At 31.3% G+C, this 21,409-nt stretch overlaps 1 protein-coding gene across 1 annotated transcript in view; it reads right to left on the reverse strand.

The window, feature by feature from the left end:
• Nucleotides 1-2,252: 2,252 nt before the first annotated feature.
• Nucleotides 2,253-21,409, reverse strand: part of LOC131928747 (uncharacterized) — an 80,038-nt gene continuing 60,881 nt past the window's right edge. The window contains exons 26-41 of the mRNA XM_059284862.1: nucleotides 20,340-20,433; nucleotides 20,018-20,179; nucleotides 17,212-17,334; nucleotides 15,879-16,074; nucleotides 15,070-15,307; nucleotides 14,762-14,939; nucleotides 14,317-14,518; nucleotides 13,751-13,867; nucleotides 12,845-13,026; nucleotides 11,770-11,929; nucleotides 9,872-9,907; nucleotides 9,397-9,472; nucleotides 8,155-8,204; nucleotides 6,026-6,204; nucleotides 5,629-5,701; nucleotides 2,253-3,396 (exon numbers count right to left, since the gene is read on the reverse strand). Coding sequence (XP_059140845.1) covers nucleotides 3,317-3,396; nucleotides 5,629-5,701; nucleotides 6,026-6,204; nucleotides 8,155-8,204; nucleotides 9,397-9,472; nucleotides 9,872-9,907; nucleotides 11,770-11,929; nucleotides 12,845-13,026; nucleotides 13,751-13,867; nucleotides 14,317-14,518; nucleotides 14,762-14,939; nucleotides 15,070-15,307; nucleotides 15,879-16,074; nucleotides 17,212-17,334; nucleotides 20,018-20,179; nucleotides 20,340-20,433 — 2,146 coding nt within the window. The 3' untranslated portion in view covers nucleotides 2,253-3,316. The remainder of the gene's footprint in view (nucleotides 3,397-5,628; nucleotides 5,702-6,025; nucleotides 6,205-8,154; nucleotides 8,205-9,396; nucleotides 9,473-9,871; nucleotides 9,908-11,769; nucleotides 11,930-12,844; nucleotides 13,027-13,750; nucleotides 13,868-14,316; nucleotides 14,519-14,761; nucleotides 14,940-15,069; nucleotides 15,308-15,878; nucleotides 16,075-17,211; nucleotides 17,335-20,017; nucleotides 20,180-20,339; nucleotides 20,434-21,409) is intronic.

A 21,409-nucleotide genomic window follows, 5' to 3' on the forward strand; every position in this document is an offset into this window, starting at 1 on the left:
TTTCTATAATGCTTCCTGTAGATAAGTAGGTCTAAAGAATATGCAGCATGAAAGCTTTGTATTTGCAATGGTTTCTTGCGTTATGTTTATGTTCTTTTTTATTTTTTTATTTATATTATTAGTTTTAAATACATTTCATTTTTATGCTTTGCTATTCTTTACTTTGTTTTTTTTAAAATAATCACTAAGAGAAGTAATTGCTCTTTATTTTTTTTAGTGCAAATCTATTAAAAGGTGCTTAAGAGCACACATATTTGACTATTTAAAAAAGGGAGATAAGTCATGGAAGTGGTTAGAACGTTTACCTATCTTTCACGCGATGGATTTATTTTCAAAAGAATTTTGCCGACAACAGAGTGTGTTTGATTGTAGGAGAAAGAGGACTCGGGATGGTGTCTATAGAATAAAGATAATGAAACCGCTGCTACAGTCTTCTTTTTACAAAACACAATCATCAAGTCAAAAATGCAAGAAAATTATTTTTTTTAGCTGTAAAAAAATTGATTATGGTCGGCTGTGGGCCCCTAAACGGCCCGCCCCCCCCCCCCCCCCCCCCCGCATTGCGGGGTCTGGCGGCACTGTAGTTCCGCCCCTGGCAAGCATCATATGAAGTCGCGATAGAAAATGCCAAAAAAAAAAACATAAAAAAACACAATATGAGAAATCTCATCAAACGCTGCATGTTGAAGATGGTGAAGTTAATTCTTGGGGATTCCAGTGCAGTAAAGATGCAACAAATATCTCTGCCTAATAATACTATTCAGCGGCTTATACCAGACATGTCCGTAGATGTTAAATTGAAATCAAGCTTTCACCATTGTTTGCTTTCAAGTTGATAAATCAACAGACGTGAGTTCGTGTTCGCAGTTGCTCGCCTTTGTCTATATTCATTCAGATGATAGCAAAGAAGAGTTGCTATTTTTAAAGATAGCTTGGAGAAAATAAATTAGTTTTTTTTTTTTTAAACTGGATGATTAAAATAGGTTAAAGCGGCTTGGGGGTTTGTACGGATGGTGCGCTATCTATGTTTAGGTCAAAATTGGGCTTTCAGAAAACAGAAAAGATTTAGCTCCCTAACCACTGTCCTTGCCATCAAGACTCCATTTCTAGTAAAAGTCGTAAATTATATTAAATCTGGAGCCTTCAAAGAACCGAGCAAAGACATGTATAAAGATTTCGAGAATCTGCTTTTCTACACTACAGTACGCTGGCTGTCAAACGAAATGCTGTGAATTGTGTTTTAGAATTGAAATCTGAAATGAAATTGTTCTTGGAAGTGCAAAGGAAACAAGACCTTTTGGTATACTAAAAACGATATTGAGTGGTCGGAGAGAGTATCATACCTAGCAGATGTGTTCGAACATCAACATAATCTCGGGGCATTTTTATCAAAGCTGCAAAATCTGCGAAGAAAATAAATCTTGGTCCGGACATGACCGTCCCCTCGGTTCCGACCGTTTCGGAAGGCTTTCCCAGCCATAAATCATGGGCTGTTGGCCGTTACCAGCCGAGTCCCCAAGACACCAGGTATGCACCGCCCACAACGTGGAACCCAATCAGCGGTGTGGCCGTCACGACCCAAAGATTCCCACGGCCAGCACTGGTCAGCCTCTGACCACCGCCAGGTTGATGGATGAGCGTGAGATCGCTACCCCAACATACGGGTCAACCCAGGTCAAACACCAGGTGGTCGTAGCAATATATATATATATATATATATATATATATATATATATATATATATATATATAAAATATATATATATATAATATATATATATAATGTATATATATATATTTTTATAAAAACAAATGTGTGTGCATAGGTATATGTATTAAAATGAATGGATGAGGGCATTAGTCTTTTTTGTGTAACCCATGGCTCCCTAAGAGGGCCTGACGATTGTATTTATTGTCACCATGGCAGTGGGTGATAGACATATTTTCAATGTTTTCATACCAATTACCATCTGGGCACTAGTGTGGACAAAGGAATGCCCCAAAAACGAAGATCCAATAGATGTAATGCACCAACATTGTTTACATTCAAATTACTCATTACAAGGTCTTGTCTAAAATTACCAATTAGTAACACATTGTGATGAAACTTAACATCACTTAGAATTTAGATGTATAGTACCAGATTGCAGCAATGCATAGTATATTATTAAGTTTGTAGCTAATATAAGCATAAAAAAAATAATCAGAAGTAGGCTTATTAATATAAAAACAACTATAAACACTTGAAAATATATAGTCTACATTTATTTCTGTTTAGAATATTTAGAAGAATGGACTAAAAAGCTATAAATATAAAATGCATTGGATTATATTAAAATACAGATGCAATTAAAGTTTAATAATTCCATGCTGGTCAGTCAAACTAAAAATGGTAATTCCTGTGCACAAAACTTACCTTTCATAAGTTTTAAGTTAATATGTTACATCTAACTTTAAAATTAAAACAATATTTTAAAGAGAAGAAAAAAAAAAGTTGCCCAGTTGCCAGACTGTATTTAATACAGTTAAAAAAAAGAAGAAAAAAAAATTAACAGATTTTTAAAACCACTTATACTTATAAAAATGAAATGTATTCTTATTTTCTTTAACTTATTTTTTACCAACAAAAACATACAAAGTGATTAACATTAACCTATTTTAATAAGGTGATAAATTGTAAAAATAAAATGTGGACAACCTTTTGATGTAGGAATACTAGATCGACTAGATTACTTAAAATTGTATACTGTAAAATGTTTGTATTCCAACACAGCTGTAGGTCACTGTAGACTGTAGGAGAACCATCTTGACAATCCATTTTAGATTTTGTTTTGTTACAAAGTATAATAGGTGTTAATACTACTTTTACTAACCATGTGATATAATAAAAGCAATATTAAACAAATGGATAGCTGAGAGACTTATAGAAAGGAGGTGATTCACATACTTCAGAAATATGCATATCTTTAAAAAAAAAAAAATATATATGTAGTTCTTTTCAAGGTAGTTTTTGCACAGCCAACAGGAATTCAATGATAAATTTATTTCTTAAAATATTATAATTTCAAACTTTAACTATTCTAAATGTTGGGTTTCAATTAGCTTAATATTATTAAACAATGAAGTTATCAGGTTTCACAGAAGGAAAATAATAATGTTAAATTTGACATTATTGATGTATAATTTATAAATTGGAACAAAGTTTACAGTAAAAATTGTGGAATATTTTTATATTACGGTAAAAACAATTTTATCAGATCAATTTTTTTTCAATGTGTACTTTGAAAATTTAGGGCTGTTAGCTTGATGAAGATTCATTAGCAGCAGTAAGTAGTACTCCAGGAGTAGATCAATTGCCAACCTGCACCTGAATTTTTTTTCACCCCTTCATTTGTTGCTAGGAATAAAACAAGAATATCTGTAAAATTGAGCTTACAAATATGTTGAAAAACATTATTTATGAATATGTCATAAACAAGGCCTTAATTAGGTAGTCCAAACTGGACTATATATATATAAAGAGGTGTGTGATCAATACAGTGATCTAACCCATACCTTATCATTATGTTAAAAAATTATCTTTAAAGAACACAAAAACATTAGCTAATTAAAAAATGAATGATCGGAACTGCAAGACCAATAATTTAGTTATATGTAAGCTATTATTCAGAATATTCCACCTGTTAGCTATTAATTAGAAAAGTTTGGATTTTATACAAACTCTGATTTTAAAAACTTTCGTTATGCTGTAAAATTTTAGCCTTTATGATGACAATATTGATTGTAGACAACATATTTTTGTAAAAACGAATAGTGTTAAGGTACAATATTACATACTAAAGTAATTATTGATCTGTTTTGACATTTACAATTACGTTTGTAGAAATATACATAGTTATATATTAAGAGAGTGATTATTTCCCCTAGTTGGCTTGTCTTAATATTCTAGGAGTCATTATGTCAAATTGTGTTTTTTACAAGGATTACAAAACAGATTGTGTTGCGTTAATTGTTTTTTGGTTGTATTGTGTGTATATATTTTTTTTTTGTCTAGAGTGATAAATTGTTTTCTTTTGTCAGCCTACATAGTGTTTTATCTTCAGAGTAGTACTTTCAATTTATTTTACAACATAGCAAAGCAATGACATACAGCTAGTATATATATATATATATACTATATATATGTTTGTATGGGGTAGTCCATAAATGACGTCACACTCCTAGGGGTCCATAATTTTGTGATGGTGTTATGAGGAGGGGGGATTCAGATAGTGCGACGTAACACTTTTGCATTATAAAAAAGCTATGTTAGAAAATGAATTTTATATATTTTTTCTTGTTTTAGAAAACTGTTTTAATAAATTGCAATAGGAATTGATTAAAATATTCTATTTTGACAGAGTTCAGAAAAAAAAAAAAAAAAAATATATATATATATATATATATATATATATATATATATATTATGTTTATATATATAGGCCTATATGTATATATATATATATATATATATATATATATATATATATATATATATATATATATATATATATATATATATATATATATATAATACTTCAAAAAATTTGAACCCCCCCCCCCACGAGAAGATCCTGGCTACGCCACTGATCAGTCATATCAATTATCATCATAGCCACTTAAAAAACAAACGCGCTTTTTCACAAATCATTTTCTAGGCTACTGATTAAATTTGATACATAAAATTGGTATCAAATTGAAGTTATTTAGTTTTTGATTGTATAAGTCATCTTCTTGAACAATAATGAAGTTAAAAATATTATTGGACACCCTACATATGTACCCCCTGACCCTCCCCCCTCTCTCTGTGACCAGCAACAGAGGCCTGCCTTCTTGGCCAGTCGTACCACTTTAAAAAAACGACTACTTCATCCCAAGCCGAGCTCTAAACTGTCTACTCAAGATACTCTCAGTTTCATCACCAGGTATGTGACCTAGGGTGAACAGAGAAGAAGGGGGAGGTGCATTAAATGGCGCACCAGCCTACATTTAGGAAAAAATAGTGTGTAAAATTGAGAGGTAGGTAGGGAAGCGTCCATGCGCAATCACTCTTTCAATAAAGAATAATTTTAGACATTCTCAGCACATTCATATTTTTGTGTAAGTCATAAATGAATGACCACGTTGGTGCCTACAATAGGGCCATGGTAGCTTCTGATAGCACAAACAATGCCCGAGACACATGGCTGAACAGTGAGGGGTTTCTACATCACTATGGAGATGACTAATGTACAAGCAAGACTTTCATGCAGGCGGCATTGTTAACATTTAAAAACAAGCTAACGCATCTGAAAATCACAATTGGTAACATATTATGTTTTGCCAAGTTACACTTCCAAAACATAACGATTACTAACCCCTTGAATTATTACGCTATGTGTACTTGTTTTTACATTCATCAGAAGATCAAAAAGTGAGATCACATCTCTAAAATTACATGATTGATAACACATTGATAAAATCCTCTTAAGATATTTCGTCAGCCTTTCTTCTTTTTTCTAATGTCCTCGCAGCACACACAAAATGATAAACCGGGTCCCTACTAGCTTTGTGTTCTGTTTTAGAATATAAAAGTTATTTAAAGTCTTACCTCCATAAACTCCTGTAATGTAAGCTGGTGCTGGTGTTAGGTTACTCAGTTGAGCATCGCCATTAACAGGTACCTTTGTTCAATTATACATGTTATGTATATATATATATATATATATATATATATATATATATATATATATATATATACATGTATATATATATATATATATATATATATATATATATATATATATATATATATATATATATATGTATATATATATATATTATCTCTGATGTTAAAACCTTTTTTCTATCTTGATGATCAGACCAATTTTTGGCTGTTATTAGATTTACTTCAAGTTTTAGAATTTTTTTACTATTAACCCACTAGGCTATATACCTAACTTTGTTAACTTACTACTAACTATATAAGACATTAAAAGTAATAATACTTGTATTGCTGGTTGAAATGAGGACAGAGCTTTTGCCTTAGAAATATCACTCTGAACGCTTGAGTACCATCCTGTTCCATCTGCTGAGCTTAGATAATGTAGTCCATTGGCTGATACTCCAAACAGCCTAGGTTCAGCTGAATCATACCCTATTATTTCTCCAACCCGACTATCAATTTCTGCAATTTTAATAAAGTATGATATCATCAGAAACTCAATTTTTACACTTAGATCACCAACATGAAACGACCTCATTGCATATTTTTTACATTAAATATACAGTTTAGGATTGTGTAATAATTAAATCTTTATAGATCTACCAATCCCAATGTTTACAACAGACTATATTTATTTTTGAAATATTCTACAAGATCTATTAATTCATCCTGACTCTGAGCTATATAAGTCTCTCATACTGTCTCATATGTATGCCTGCCACATCTTTATTCCAGGTCAGGTCAGTATTTCACAGTATTCTGGGCCAACTATCAGTTTTGCGCCCCCTCTCTTATATATAGTGATTTTTACTGATCACTAACTCTTAGCAGTATTTAGTATGCTCTTACACAAAGGATGAAAACAAAAAATTAAGCAGTGTGTAAAAGTGGTGTTACAATCTATTTTTAAAACATGGATAGTGTATTATTCAGCACAAAAGGATTTCTTTTTATCCCTGTGGGGCTCACTAGAGTCAGCGCCCAGTGCAGCCACCACACCTGACCTCCCCTAGTCAGGGTGTTCTTGGCATTTTGCATTTTCTTTAGCATTGTAAATTCCAGGTTAGAGGAGTCAGCTTGCTGAGTGTGTTAATAACCCATCTCCAAATAAAGCAAAATTGATGATACAAAATCGAGAGCAACTAGTCTTCTCTATTGCTAGCATTCATTACAAAATATCTTTTTTTTTTTAAATAATACTTAAAATAGTTACATATTACTAAAATATTCCAAATAATTAACTTTATATTCAACAATTAGACATGTTTTTCTAGATCACTGTGTTTATAAAAATAATCAACAACAGTAGTAAATGTGTAGGTATTATTAAATGTCGATTTAATTACTGAAAATTCAAGTCAATTGTCATTGTTTTATTTTTAACTGGTATGATTTATTTCTTCTAAAAGTGTGCTTTTAGTTTACTTTAATACTTAACATCAAGCTAGAAATTAACTGTTTTAATTTCAAAATGCTTTAAGAAAAAACTTTATTATTCAAAAGTTAGGGGACTTTATAAATAAAGTAATTACAAAAACTGTCTAAATGAAAAAAAAATGTTTTAAAATTAATTTTAAATTTAGCAAACAAATAGGTTTGGTCAAACCATAGAGCAAACTACTGTTAACCCATATGTCTGGAGTTCAATTCAAGGTTCAAATTCTGAAGAATATTTAACACAAAATAAAATCGCTTAATTATATCACAGTATTATATGTTCCTGCTGTTATAGGCATGAAAAGTCTATGTAATCATAGGCGCTATGGTGCCTAAATTAGTTTTAAACAGTGTGATAGACTTAGGATATGATGGGGTGTCATTCACTAAATTGAATCAGGTGCATTCATCGGCACCCAGGCAGGGTTCAATTTGGCGCCCTGCGTTATCCCGTGAGCGCTGGCACTTGCGTTCCTTTTAAACAGTGCAATATACTATGGATACAATGGGGCATTATAATAGTTCACAACACTAAAACAGGTGCATCTGCCGACGCCTGGTATGGTGCGATTTTGCACCCAGGGCTATCCCTTAAGCACTATGGTGACTAGGTTCTTTTTAAACAGTGCAGTAGGCTATGGATAAGATTGGGTATTATAGTCGTTAAGTAAATTGAATTAGGCGCCTACATTAGTTTTAAGGAACACCCTACAATATTAACAGGCATTGTTTACATTAAAATATTTTAAATAACTCAGTTTTGGAAAACAAGGACACAAAAAATATAGGATTGGTAAAGTGTGATGAAAACCTCCTAATATATTTCGTCAGACTCTTTTCTAACACCATGGCAATGCTCGGGGACTGGCACACTCGTTACATTTATAAAATTTAACATTTCCCAAGTGTCCATGAAAAAAAAGCTAGCATGATATGGGTTATGGGCACACACAAATACTGGCTACTCACACATACCTGTCCAAGATAAATCGTCATTTGAAGAAAAGCACTTTTGCTGGATGCCGCTGAATAAAAAAAAACATCATGAAATTGCAATTTGCTATTGCTGTGTAATTAAATCAGGTGATGTAATTTGTTTAATGATGTAACCCTCACTCAGTGGGGATGCTTTTACCCACTGAGGTGTTGTGGTTAAGACGGGCTGACCCTGAGATTAAGTACACACTGATACCGACAGTTGTTGTCAAGTACTCGCTTTATTTACAGCATCGAGCCATGACGGCGATGCAACACAGTAGTACAAAACAAACTAGCCAAGAAGAAAAAATCCAAAAGACCAAAAGACCAAAAGCTGTAGCCCTAAAACAAATGTAAATAAAAAAAGTTACATTCCTGACAACACCATGTGTAGGCTACAATATACACGGGTAACAATAAAATATGTTTTGGCCAGTACACAGTACTGCCAACAAGTACCAATACGTAGTACTTCAAATAAATACTTATATTAATACTCACCCTAACTAGTGTGCACATGCAGCACTAGCAGGAATACACAACTAAGTATTTTAACAAACATAATTTATATAACTACCTTCATTAGGTCTACATCTTGGTCCACAGACAGCAGCCTTGCGTGTGCGACACGGCTAGGCATGAAACTACCCACAATCCCATGTCACATGACATGGAACACAGGTAATTTGGCTCACAAAAGCATAAAAAAACAACGTCAACAGTTCAGTTACGGTCCCACAGGGGCCGCAACCCAATGAATAAAAACTTCATATTTTTATCCCCCTTTGGCTGGTAACCATATGTGTTACAATGATATTACAAAAGAAAATTTTATGGAGACAAAACACTGAGCTAAAACGTAAAAGTGAAACTTGTTCCCAAACTTTTCTTGGGTTAAAATGTATTATATAAAAATAAAAAAAAAGCTAAGTGATCCAAAATCATAATGTCTTCTTAATGCTCTTAATAACTCAGTGCTATAATGGAAAAACCAAAAAAAAATTTTGAGGCATCTTAATCCTTTTCACAACAATTTTTAATAACTCAAGTAATTTGTTGACTTACAGGTAAGAAGAGACATTTAAATTATTTACTTTTTTTCAGACAATATATCTTAGCATTTGCAAAGTTCTCTTGATTTTGCCTTAATGTATCTTTTTAATAGGTGTATTATAAACATTTTTTAAAATTTTAACGAGTTGTAATTATGAAGAGGCTATAGCACATATCAAAACTCACTTATTACTTTGTATTCCATCACACACATAGAGGAATAAGCCTGCCTTTATAAGTGATCTTCTGGAAAATTCACTTACTGTTTAAAGAGATTTACAATTATAAGGAATGTTAAGAAACCAAAATTAATAGCTACACCCAATATTTATTAACTTGCACACACACACACATACATAAAAATATACATACATATATATATATATATATATATATATATATATATATATATATATATATATATATATATATATATATACATATAGATATACATATATATATATATATATATATATATAGATACACATATATATATATATATATATCTATATCTATATATATATATATATATATATATATATATATATATATATATATATATATATATATATATATACATAAAAAGTTGCATAAAATATATAATATGTAAGCATATATATATTAAAACAAAGAATGTATATTCGACAACTAAATTACTTACATTTAGCTGGTGCTTTGGTCAAAGATGCACAGGGGTCTGGAAATGAAGTATGTATTAAACATTACAACAATACATAAGTTTAAAGTTTTAATACCTTTTCTTTATTAGCGCAATAGCAACGGAATGGGAATTAAAAAAATGCTATTTTACTTAAAATAAAGATGATGCTGTGATAAGTTGTGACTGTCAAAATTTATAATCAATAACAAACTTGCTATTGTATTGATAATATCGCATAGTTCATTATCATTGAAAAAAGAGATCAATTACACCACAAAGTTTAAATACAATCTGTTCAAACCAGAATAAAATGTATAATCTTAGGAGAATGCTTTTAAAAATATTTTTGTAGGTTTTTTACTAATAGTTATTTGAATTATTGATTTATTTAAAAAAAATTAAAGGCATGCATATTTGCATATGTACAAAATGTATAATAGTTTGAAAAATGAATTATGAATCAGTTATGATGTATTCTAATAAATGTAATTTTGCTGCTGATTACATTTATTTTTGCAGCATGGAACAAAACTTTAAAAAATTTTTTAACACAAATAAATACATTGGACCCTTGAGTTTCATATTTAACAATTCACTTTCTATATGGTATTTATTAGTGACAGAAACACTGAAGGAAAAGGGAAGTGGGTGGAAGAGCTCCAGATACCAGTTTCAGGGCAAGTAGTTTAGTACTTGTATACTCAACTGGTGACTGTAGAGACAGATGGGGTCAACCAAGGGACAATTATTAAACATGCTGCACTTTTATTTATATTTATCTAACATTCAACTTTTGCACATCTTTCCACTAAGCTTAAAATGTTAGCACTTACATTTGCCATGCTATTTAACAAGTGGCAGGAGATAACTATGTTATTGCATAGCTGTTTATGAAACTTAATGCAGAGATAAACAACACATAAAATTCAACACAAACATCCTGTCAACCAAAGTAGCACAGAAAGAATTTATGTACCAAACAAATACTAACAATAAGTATGCAGCACTAATTTTTTGGATAAATCGATTGATGCTACAATCGTATGAAACAATACATACAAACTATTAGAATACTGGGTAGAAAAAATAGGAAAAAAGAAATGTTACAATATACAAGAGCTAGTAGCACAAATAAACCCTGAAAGAATGAATAACCTGCATGACATGAAAAGAAGAAAGGAACCCATTAATCAAAGTTGCTTTCGGGCATTTGTCCCATTTCTTGCATTCAGTGTTTTGGGGCAAGCGTGTTGTACCATTGTATAACATGAAAAATAGTTAGTGACATTAAAACCCGCTCTACCAACTTTGTTCAAGATAGGGGGGGGGGGTGTTTGGTGAGCAGATAACTTTTAACACTTAAAAAAAGATTTTTTTATTGTAGGGATATCCTTTACAATAGTTAAGACAGTAATGATTTTGGTTTTAAAATATTGTATGGATTTTAAACAATTTTGAAGTCTATACTGTTTTGATATTTTCAGTTCGCTTTATTGTAAACTTGTCCTGATTTCTCACACCTCTTAAGTACCGACTTTCACAGCAGCCCTAGCATGCCGTCGAGAAACTCATAAATAAGGTGTAGCTGGCTGTCACTTCCTAATTATAGACACGAACCTTCTCTTCGGAGTTTCTTCCAGGCATCTCGTCATGTCTGGAAGAAACACTGCTTCTCTTGTGAGACCGCGATCATGACCGGTAATAAGTAGATGCTCTATAAACACAAACCTTCTCAGAAACGTAGTACTTGAACTTGGTGACCCTTTTCTTAGGGTTTGGCTTTCCATTGCAATAGATTTAAAGAAACAGTTATTCTTTACCTCGCCCCACCAACTGCCACCCACCCCAAAGATGTCTACATTTAAAGAATTTTTTTTTGAGATTGTATGAGAACTTACCAGATGGCTTGTCACTGGATACTACACATCCAATAAATTCAAATTTCAGCTTGGAGATTTTTGAATCATCATCTGAAGCTAGGATCATAACTCTCAAAAAGCGAGATGTTTGAGCAGATGGTATATCCACTTCTTCACTAGCACTTTGATTCAGCTGTATCTAAATAAAAATGTTCATTTGTTATGGAATTTCAAATACTTATGAATGCAATTATATTATAAATTAAATTATTTATTTTGAGATTTAGAAAATGTATATCTTTGTACAACAGGTAGACCTCAGATATTTTGCAGTAGCTTCATTCAAACAAAAATCTGTATACAATGTTGCTATTTAAAATAATCCATTTTATAATGGGTGCATTTATAAAGAGTTAGGATTCATGTCTTCAGAAGTATGGTATTAAAAGGTACTATACAATGTGTAAATATAAATTTACAAGATAAATCATGATGTTGATTAGAAAACTCAGGCCTACATGTAGTAGGCATAGTTGTAAAATCATAATACAATAATTATTGTATTTTTTTTTTTAGCTAAAACAATGGAAAGGTTTTTACAAATCATCTTCCAAAACTTTTTTACATTCAATTTTTTCTTCTTGGCTTGGTTTAAAGGAATAATTTTTTAAACTCCTGGTTATAAAAATCACCTCTTCTTACTTTCAATAGTTAAAACCATATTCATATATATATACTTTTTAAATATATAAAACAAATAGAATAAGCAGCAACACTGGATATATTCTTTTTGTAGTAGCAGCTTTGGAAATACATTATCAAAGCTAGTAATTGTAGTGTATATATGTGCTGTTGCCTTGACAAAATTATTTCACACGATAACAGTGTTATTTTGCATTATTTAAACTTATGTAAATGTCAGATTAGCTACATATACTTTAACAATGATATATAAGAATAAAGATGATGCACTTATTATTTATTTATAATTAAATTAGATAATAGTTGTAACATAGAATAAAAGCAGAAATAAGTAGATAATAATGCCTAACAAACCTGACAATTTAACGGCCATTCCATTGATTTAATAGCACAAAAGCTAAATAAAGCTTACCATATTTTCAATCTTTGTTGACCAAGATTGACCATCATTACTATATCGCAAATTTATTAGTTTTACTTTTGTATCTCCCAGCTGTTGTAGTTTAATCTTTGAGACAATTGTTTTATTTCCAAAATAAACCTGAAAGAACCTCTCTTCTTTAACTTTTCCAGTATGAATAAAGGGTGACCATCCTTAAATTAGAGAGTAGTATATAATTATAATTTTATGTATTGTGAATCAATTTTTTTTTAAAAAGTATTTAACCAATATAAACAATATTCTTCACTATTTTAAATTTAATATTTGAGGATTCCACTTGCAAAACCTGCTGTAGGTTACTTCAGATTAATTTTACAGAAACACTGATTATTAAATCTCAATGTTTGTCCATCTTAGGATTTTCTAAAAATGTTATTGTTGAATATTAGCTTTTAAGTATAACCTAATAAACCAATTTGTATATATTTGTATAAAACCAATTTGTTTATATAGTTTAAAAGCCTAATGGGAAAACTAATTTCTTTTTAAAGTCAACTAAACAAGTTTTGCAAGTGAACTTCTAATTATTTACAGCTTTTTAACAAATTCAAAAGTAATTAAATTGTGCATACATTTTTATTTAGTGTTAAATGCCTTTGAAAAGAACCCTTTCAGATCTGACAGTCATCTGGACAGATGGAGTTAGATATCTCACCATGGCAAATAAAGGAATTTTGAGATCTGCACCATGCCCACTTATCTTTAGTCTGGTACCCATAATTTATGCCCCTAGATGCACCGATGAACATCACATAAAGTTTTGATTGCAAGAACCAAAATTGTTTGCTCTAACACTGAACTTTAGCTGACATTTTGACAGAACTGTTATTTTTGCTATTATATTATCTTATATTTTTTATAATAATTGGAACTAACCTGTGCCTAAGTTATAGCGCCCTTGAACTGCTTCTGTAATTGAAAAATCAGATGCGCTTAACTGACAGTCTTTTATGGTCTGCGCTTCCATACCAAGTGGTCCTGTTGTACAGTCAGCTAAGAATTTGGTTAAATGAATTAATTTATAAGTCTTAAGTCTATTTTTGGGCTAATACAATAATACTTATGTTAAGGGGAAATGGAATATTGTTTTATCCTCTGAATTTCTTTATACTAGGCAATGGTAGTCTTAATGTTATCTTAAGCTTCTGACTGTTATCCCCACTTATATTTTAACATATGGTAATCTTAATATTAATTTTTAATGAAAATTTAAAATCTAATAAGGGTAAAAATGATATAGATAATAGATACACCTATCTGCGTAGTTTTAAAGAAAAACTTAATAATAATAATAACAACAACCCATTTCTACACCCTTGCTTAAAAGGTAGTGAAATGAGATTGTATTTACTTTTAAATATACTTTTAGGGTAACATTAAACTGAACATATTCTATGAATGTTTAAAAAGTAACAAAACTTTTACTTTCATTTTCTACTTACTTCCACTTTCTGGTTTTGTTGTTATAGTGAAATTTAAATAATCTAAATCTCCTGTAACATCATTTTGAATAATTGTGTTAGCAACTGGTTGATAGCTGAAAACTACATCTATTCCCGTCACATCAAGTGGAACCAAGTAAGTAGTGTTTGGCTCTAATACTGTCTTTATACAAACCACATCAGTAAAGAATAAAGTTCCTAACTGTAAAAAGTGGTAATGAGTTGTAAAAATTAAAAAGAATTCTAAAACACCTTTTAAAGTACACTGAATAACTCACTTTAAATATTAAACAAAAAGTTTCAGAAGTAGACATTAGTATATTATTACTAAGTATAGTAAGGAAGCATTCAAAAAATAAGACTTTTACAGTCAACCATGAATTTGAATAAAAAGTAGTTCTAGGAAGAGAAATAATAAAAAAACATAAGCAAATTAACAACTTACTTCTATTGAGATTGCATTGTTTGCATTAAAAACTTGTATGATGGATTTGTCATTGCTTGTTATTGTTGAAGTGATATATGACACAAATTGTGGCAGGAACATATTAAGAACTGTATTCTGTCCTTCAGCAGTAGACATATTAGAAAGTCTTAAGATAGTTTCTATTTCCACTCTGTTACTGATATAAAAGCATTTCTTTGTTATGCTTTAAAAAATTAAATATAATTAAAACAACTGTTATCAATTATATATCCTATGACTTTAAAAAATTTTTTTATAATAACTTCTATCAACTTTATCTCACTTACTTTGTGGAGGTTGTGTCATTCACAACAGATGAAACATTAAAAATCAATGATTCCTTTCCAGTTCGAAGAACAACAATCGTCACATCAAGTATAAATATGACATTGGCAACATGAATACCAAAGCTGACTTTATGAGATGAACCATTTACAGCCAAAGCATGATCAGCCATTTGCATAGTCACTTCTATGGTAAAAGTATCATCATCAGCAGTATAGTCAGCAAACTTTTGCATCATACCTATACAAAAATGGCATAATTTAGGAATAATGTGTTTTAAATTTTGAATGAAAGTGTTATTGTTTTTACAGGCAGCTATTTAAATATTTTGCTTATGGTTTGTTGTGATGAAAGAAATACTTCATCAAATTGAAATGTACACAATATTTGAATTTAAACTCCCAATCTGACAGGCATCTCTGTAGCTGATCACAAAATTAAATTGTGTTACCCTTACATGTAAAGGTCATAAGGGGTAATGTCTATAGATATGTAGGATATATTTGAAAACTAAAGAAATAATCTTTAGAAAAAAACTGCTTAATGAATAGAAAATGTGAGATGATTAATACCACCTTTTATTCTTATTTCTTAGAAGTTTTACAAGATAATTAGAAGCTGTTGTTTCGATTTTATCAGTCTTAAAAAAGCTAATAGTTTTCAATGATTAAATGCTATTCGATGATGCAAAATAAGGGACGGTTATTCTGCTAACCTGAATGTCTTGAATTCAATTCTGAATTCAAGTCAATGGAACATCCCTGAGTCCCTTATATTTTATTATAATACGATAAAATGAGCACAGACTAACCTCCATTGGAGACGACACCCATGGTTGTCTCATACTTAGTAATCTGTGATGTATTTAGCTGAGATGTTTTTGTAGTAACAAAACTGCCTTGATACTTAACAAGAAGTGGAATATTTCTGCCACTTTGAACAAACTTCACATTGTTTAAAGTCATTATAGCTGAAGTGTTAACAGGCATAATCGCATCAAACCAAACCTAAAACAGAAGTTAAAATTTAAATAATAAACTATATGTTTTGGACTTTATGTTTTCTATGACAGTGCTCAGAAACCATATGTTACATATTTTCACAGTATACTGTAACAACAGAAGGTATGTTGAGATCAAATGAAGTTTTTAGTGGTAAATTAAATACTACAGTCTACACCCTATAGGATCTCTGAGTCAATAATAATATGGAGAATTTTTTTATGAATTTTATTTAGTAATTTAAGTATCACTTTTTCTAAATCATAATTTCTTAGCAGAAATTAAATGAAGTAAAAGCATTAAAAAAGTTCAAACAATAAAAAAAGCTCTGTAATTTAAAGAAAGTATTCCTAACACTTTATTGTCCTAACATCTACTTATAAGTTTTGTAGTATCAATCCATCACTAAAAATGGCTGCAGCCATGGTTTTTAAAAACAGATGGCTATACAAGAATTTATTTAAATTAATGTGGGTACTTGTGGGGTTTTTTTTGGCTGATCAGTTCTTGTTTACTTAGTTTTCAGTAGGCCTACACATGTGTTAAAATGCAACCAAATGATGAAAGCTAGTCAGTAGTTTATGTATCAGATTAGACAATTACATGCCCAAAAAAGTATATTTGGTCACATCATCAGAGTAGTGATGTGGGACTAGTTAAAATTAAAGATTAACAGGCAGTTTAATATTTTATCTTGAATCAAATAGAAATAATAGCTTCTTAAAATAAGTTTCAGTGTTGTAGTAAAACTGTTATATGAGCTAGCTTTTAAAAGTATCAAAACAGAGTCATTATTTTTTAAAGGCACATGTTTTCAATATTAATTTTATGACAGTCAAATGTCTATATGGGGCATATCAAGTTGACATGGAATACTTAATCGTGTTAGAAGAAATCCCTTCCATCATAACTATTAAGAACAAGAAGGAATTAATACTAATTTAAAAATTACCATTATTACCAAATTACAGCTATTCCTAAAATTCAAAATTATAATAATTGCTTTCATTTCCCAAGCCCCCCCCCCCCTCCCCCAAATAATACTAAAATTATTTGAGAATAATAAACGGAAGCAATTTATAGTATAACACAATTAAACACTTTTTGTGGTAAGATACAATAAATCACCATAAATTTACTTACCCTTGAGGAAGAAAATGCAGGAACTGTTAGAACAATAGGTAAAGTTTTTGTGGCCGCTATTGGAACCACAATAGGATTTTCAGTTGTGTTCACATAAGCACCATTTGTTACAGTTACATTACTCTTTAATTGAAGAAAAAAATATATTCACAAATGAATTAAGAGCAATAAATATGTTTATAAATAGGCTACTTCATTGTTTATTGCTTACACTCACGTAATCCATAAATTAAGCTTGATAGCAATATAAAATGTAAGGAATATATCAATATAATATGACTAATTTAATTTTTTAAGAAACAAAAAACTAACTATTCGAATATAAAATTAAACAACTGTAAAAACCTTTTTAAAATCAAATGTACAATACTTAGTAAAAGCATTTACATTAGACAGAAAATTTGTTAGATTTTTTAATTTTCAGTTTATAAAAAGCTTAATATTATATAAATTTTTATATTGCTCTATTTTTTTAGATATTGTAAAGATGCTTAAGTAATTCAGAATGTAAGTTTTAAATAGAATTAGTACCAAATCAACTCTTTTAATTAGGCTAATTTTAACTATGTCCAAACCCCGATGATTATAAATATTAGTTTTCTATAAATGTATGTATATATGTAGCTATATCTATCTGTCTGTCTGTCTGTCTGTCTGTCTGTCTGTCTGTCTGTCTATCTATCTATCTATCTATCTAATCTATCTATTGATGGTTGCACCTGATGAAGATTTAACACTGACTTCAGTAGTACCCCTTACCCGCTATGCAGGGAGCACGATTAACCGATGCCACGTGCTAACTTAGCCGCTCTGGAACTCTGGGCGCCAAATTATGTTTTGACGAAAATCGCAGCCTCGCAGGCGCCACCCATTTCAAATTTTCATTATTTTGTTCACAGAAACCTTCTCGGGAGTATTCTCATCAGCTCTTTAAAACTTTATAGCACTCTGATGAAAGGCGTCGAACCGCATCTGACTTTCATTTTTTGAAATATACCGTATGTAGAGCAGAATCGCAACCCCCCTTACGTCACCCTTACGAACTTAAAAAAAAGATTATTTTACAGAAACCTCTACTGGAGTCAGGGGCGGAACTACAGTGCCGCCAGACCCCGCATTGCGGGGGGGGGGGGGGGGGGGGGCCCGGGACGTTTAGGGGCCCGCAGCCGACCATAATCCATTTTTTTACAGTTAAAAAAAAATAATCTTCTTTCATTTTTGACTTCATGGTTGTTTTGTAAAAAGAATACTGTAGCTGCGGTTGGATTATCTTTATTCTATAGACACCATCTCAAGTCCTCTTTCTCCTACAATCAAACACACTCTGTTGTCGGCAAAATTCTTTTAAAAATACACCCATCGAGTGAAAGATACGCAATTGTTCAAACCACTTCCATGACTTGTTTCCCTTTTTTAAATAGTCAAATATGTGTGCTCTTAAGCACCTTTTAATAAATTTGAACTAAACAAATTAAAAAGCAATTACTTCCCTTAATTATTATTTAAAAAAAAAACATAATAAAGAATAACAAAGCATAAAAAGGAAATGCATTTAAAACTAACAATATAATAAGAAAAAAAAACATAAAAATAAACATAAGGCGAGAAACCATTACACATACACAGCTTTCATGCTTTATATTATTTCGACCGACTTACTCATGGATGCATCATAGCAAACAATGAAACATGTTACAACAGAGATTTCAAAACAGACTAATAGCAGTCACACAAATGAGCTGTTGTAACTTGTTTTTACTTTTTAATAAAAACTAAGTATTTTTAGTGATTTTATTTTTAAAAATTTCGAACAAGCCCGAAATGAGTATTCTGTGTTGGTATTTTCGTATATATATATATATATATATATATATATATATATATATATATATATATATATATATATATATATATATTATATATATGGGGCCCAAAAAATTCTTTGCGGGGTGGCCCTTTTTTTCTAGTTCCGCCACTGACTGGAGTGTTCTAATTAGTTCTTCAAAGTTTCATAGCACTCGGATGAACAGTGTCAGACCGCATTCGACTTTTATTTTCTATATATAGAGAAAAATCGCACCCTCCCGTGGTGCCGCCCTTGCGGAATTAAAAAAGATTTTTTTTGCAGAACCCTTCCCTGGAGTGTTCTAATCAACTCCCCAAACTTTCATGGCAATCGAATGAAAGATGTCAAACCCCAATTGGCTTTTATTTTTATATACCGTAATAAAGAAAAAACAAATTGCACCCTACCGGTGCGCCACCCCTGCAAATTTGAAAATGTTTTTGCGCAGAAACCTCCCCAGGAGTATTCTCAACTTCTTTCCAAAGTTTCATGGCGATCGTGTGAATGGTGTCACTGCAATTCACTTTTATTATTTTTATATACCATATATAGAGAAAAATCGCACCCTCTCATGGCGCCGCCCTTGTAAAATTAAAAATGATTTTTTCACAGAAACCTACCCTGGAGTGTTCTAATCAACTCCCCAAAGTTTCATAGCACTCGGATGAACTGTGTCAAACCAAAATTGACTTTTATTTTTATGTACGGTATATAAAAAAAAAATGCGCCCTACCGGGTCGCCATCCCTGCGGATTTGGAATTTTTTTTCGCAGAAATCTTCCCAGGAATTATCTCAACAACATCTCAAAGTTTCACGGTGAAGTGATGAGAGGTGTAGTAATGCATAAAAGACAGACAGACACACATACATTGGGAGTTTCATGGCAGGTGCGTTAACCCTCTAACCTATGCCACTTGTTTTATGTTTTATGCATCATTACATGTTTGAAAAGAACTTACGGAATAGACATCTGTGAATGTATTTGCATCACCCACTGTCAGTTGAACAGTGTAAACTAAGATCTGTTGGTTGTTTGACTTTACAGAAGCACTGATAGATACAGTTTGACCAACTGTAACTTGTGGATTGTCAAAGAGCCTCACAATTATTTCCACCCTTAGCTGTAATGAAGAACAAACAAAAATAATGTATGTTCTAGATATGAAGTGTGGTATTGGTGGGCATAAAATTATGTATGTATGATGATACTACTAAAGCTACTGTTTCATTAAGAAAATTGGCATAATATTTTAAGCAATCTTCTGTGAAAAAGCTTTGTACCCTATTAGCCGTGCTGTTGGTTGTATCGGCTCCTGTGTTGCAGACATATCCTAAGTCCAACACAGCTATGCTCATGAAATCACTCACATTATCACTGAAAAACAGAATGTGATGTAAAACATTTTTATTTATTTTTTAGACATCACTCTTTTTTTATTCCACGTTTTCTTTAACTTGCTTTCGCGTCTGTTTGTTTGTTTGGTTCTCCAATCAAATCTTGCGATCGAAATTTCGGGCACTTCCCAGTTAGCTAGCGCGCTGAAATTTTCAGGGAAGCTTTGTTTCCGATGACAATAGAATATTCAATTGTTATTATTACTAAATTGATCCATGGAAACATTTTATTGATCATTTTAGACCCCCTATATATTTGTACAAAAAACTTGGGAAAAGGGGACATAATCCAGTAATTGTAATTTGATGAAAACAAGGTTCGGTACTCTCCCTCTTTTGGCTTACTGAGTAGTGGTCACGCGGTGTTTGTGTACAAACAACCGGAACGTAACATCTGCTGGCCAGTATGGGGGAGACTATATGGTCGAGTGGTTGGGCACACGATTGCTAACCCGCTCGATACGGGTTCAAGGCACGTGTTTTTTACGAGTTGTCTTCGTTTACCCAAAAAAAAAGTGAATGCGAAAAGATAAAATCAATAGCAAGATTTTAATGCAAACAAACAGACAAAGACTAAAAAGTAGAAAATAATTATCATTAAAAAAGTTTTTAAAAACCCACGTTTTCTGATTGAACTAAAAAGTAGAAAATAAATACTATACATCACAATAATGCAAGCGATCACTCTACTATAAGCGATGAAAAACGTGGGGCGCCGTGATTTTCATACAGTTTCTAATACTGTTGAGTCTCTACAAGCTCCCTAATAAAAGTCAATAAGTATTATCTAATCAATAGTAATATAACTTTTACATCTTATATTAACAATGACCGATAAAAAACTTTTACTTCGGCACCCCACGTTTTTCATCGCTTATAGTAGAGTGATCGCTTGCATTATTGTGATGTATAGTATTTATTTTCTACTTTTTAGTTCAATCAGAAAACGTGGGTTT

Source organism: Physella acuta, unplaced genomic scaffold (genome assembly GCF_028476545.2).
Source record: "Physella acuta isolate Inbredline_101_S28 unplaced genomic scaffold, ASM2847654v3 ptg001540l, whole genome shotgun sequence".
Classification (NCBI taxonomy): Eukaryota; Metazoa; Mollusca; class Gastropoda; family Physidae; genus Physella; species Physella acuta.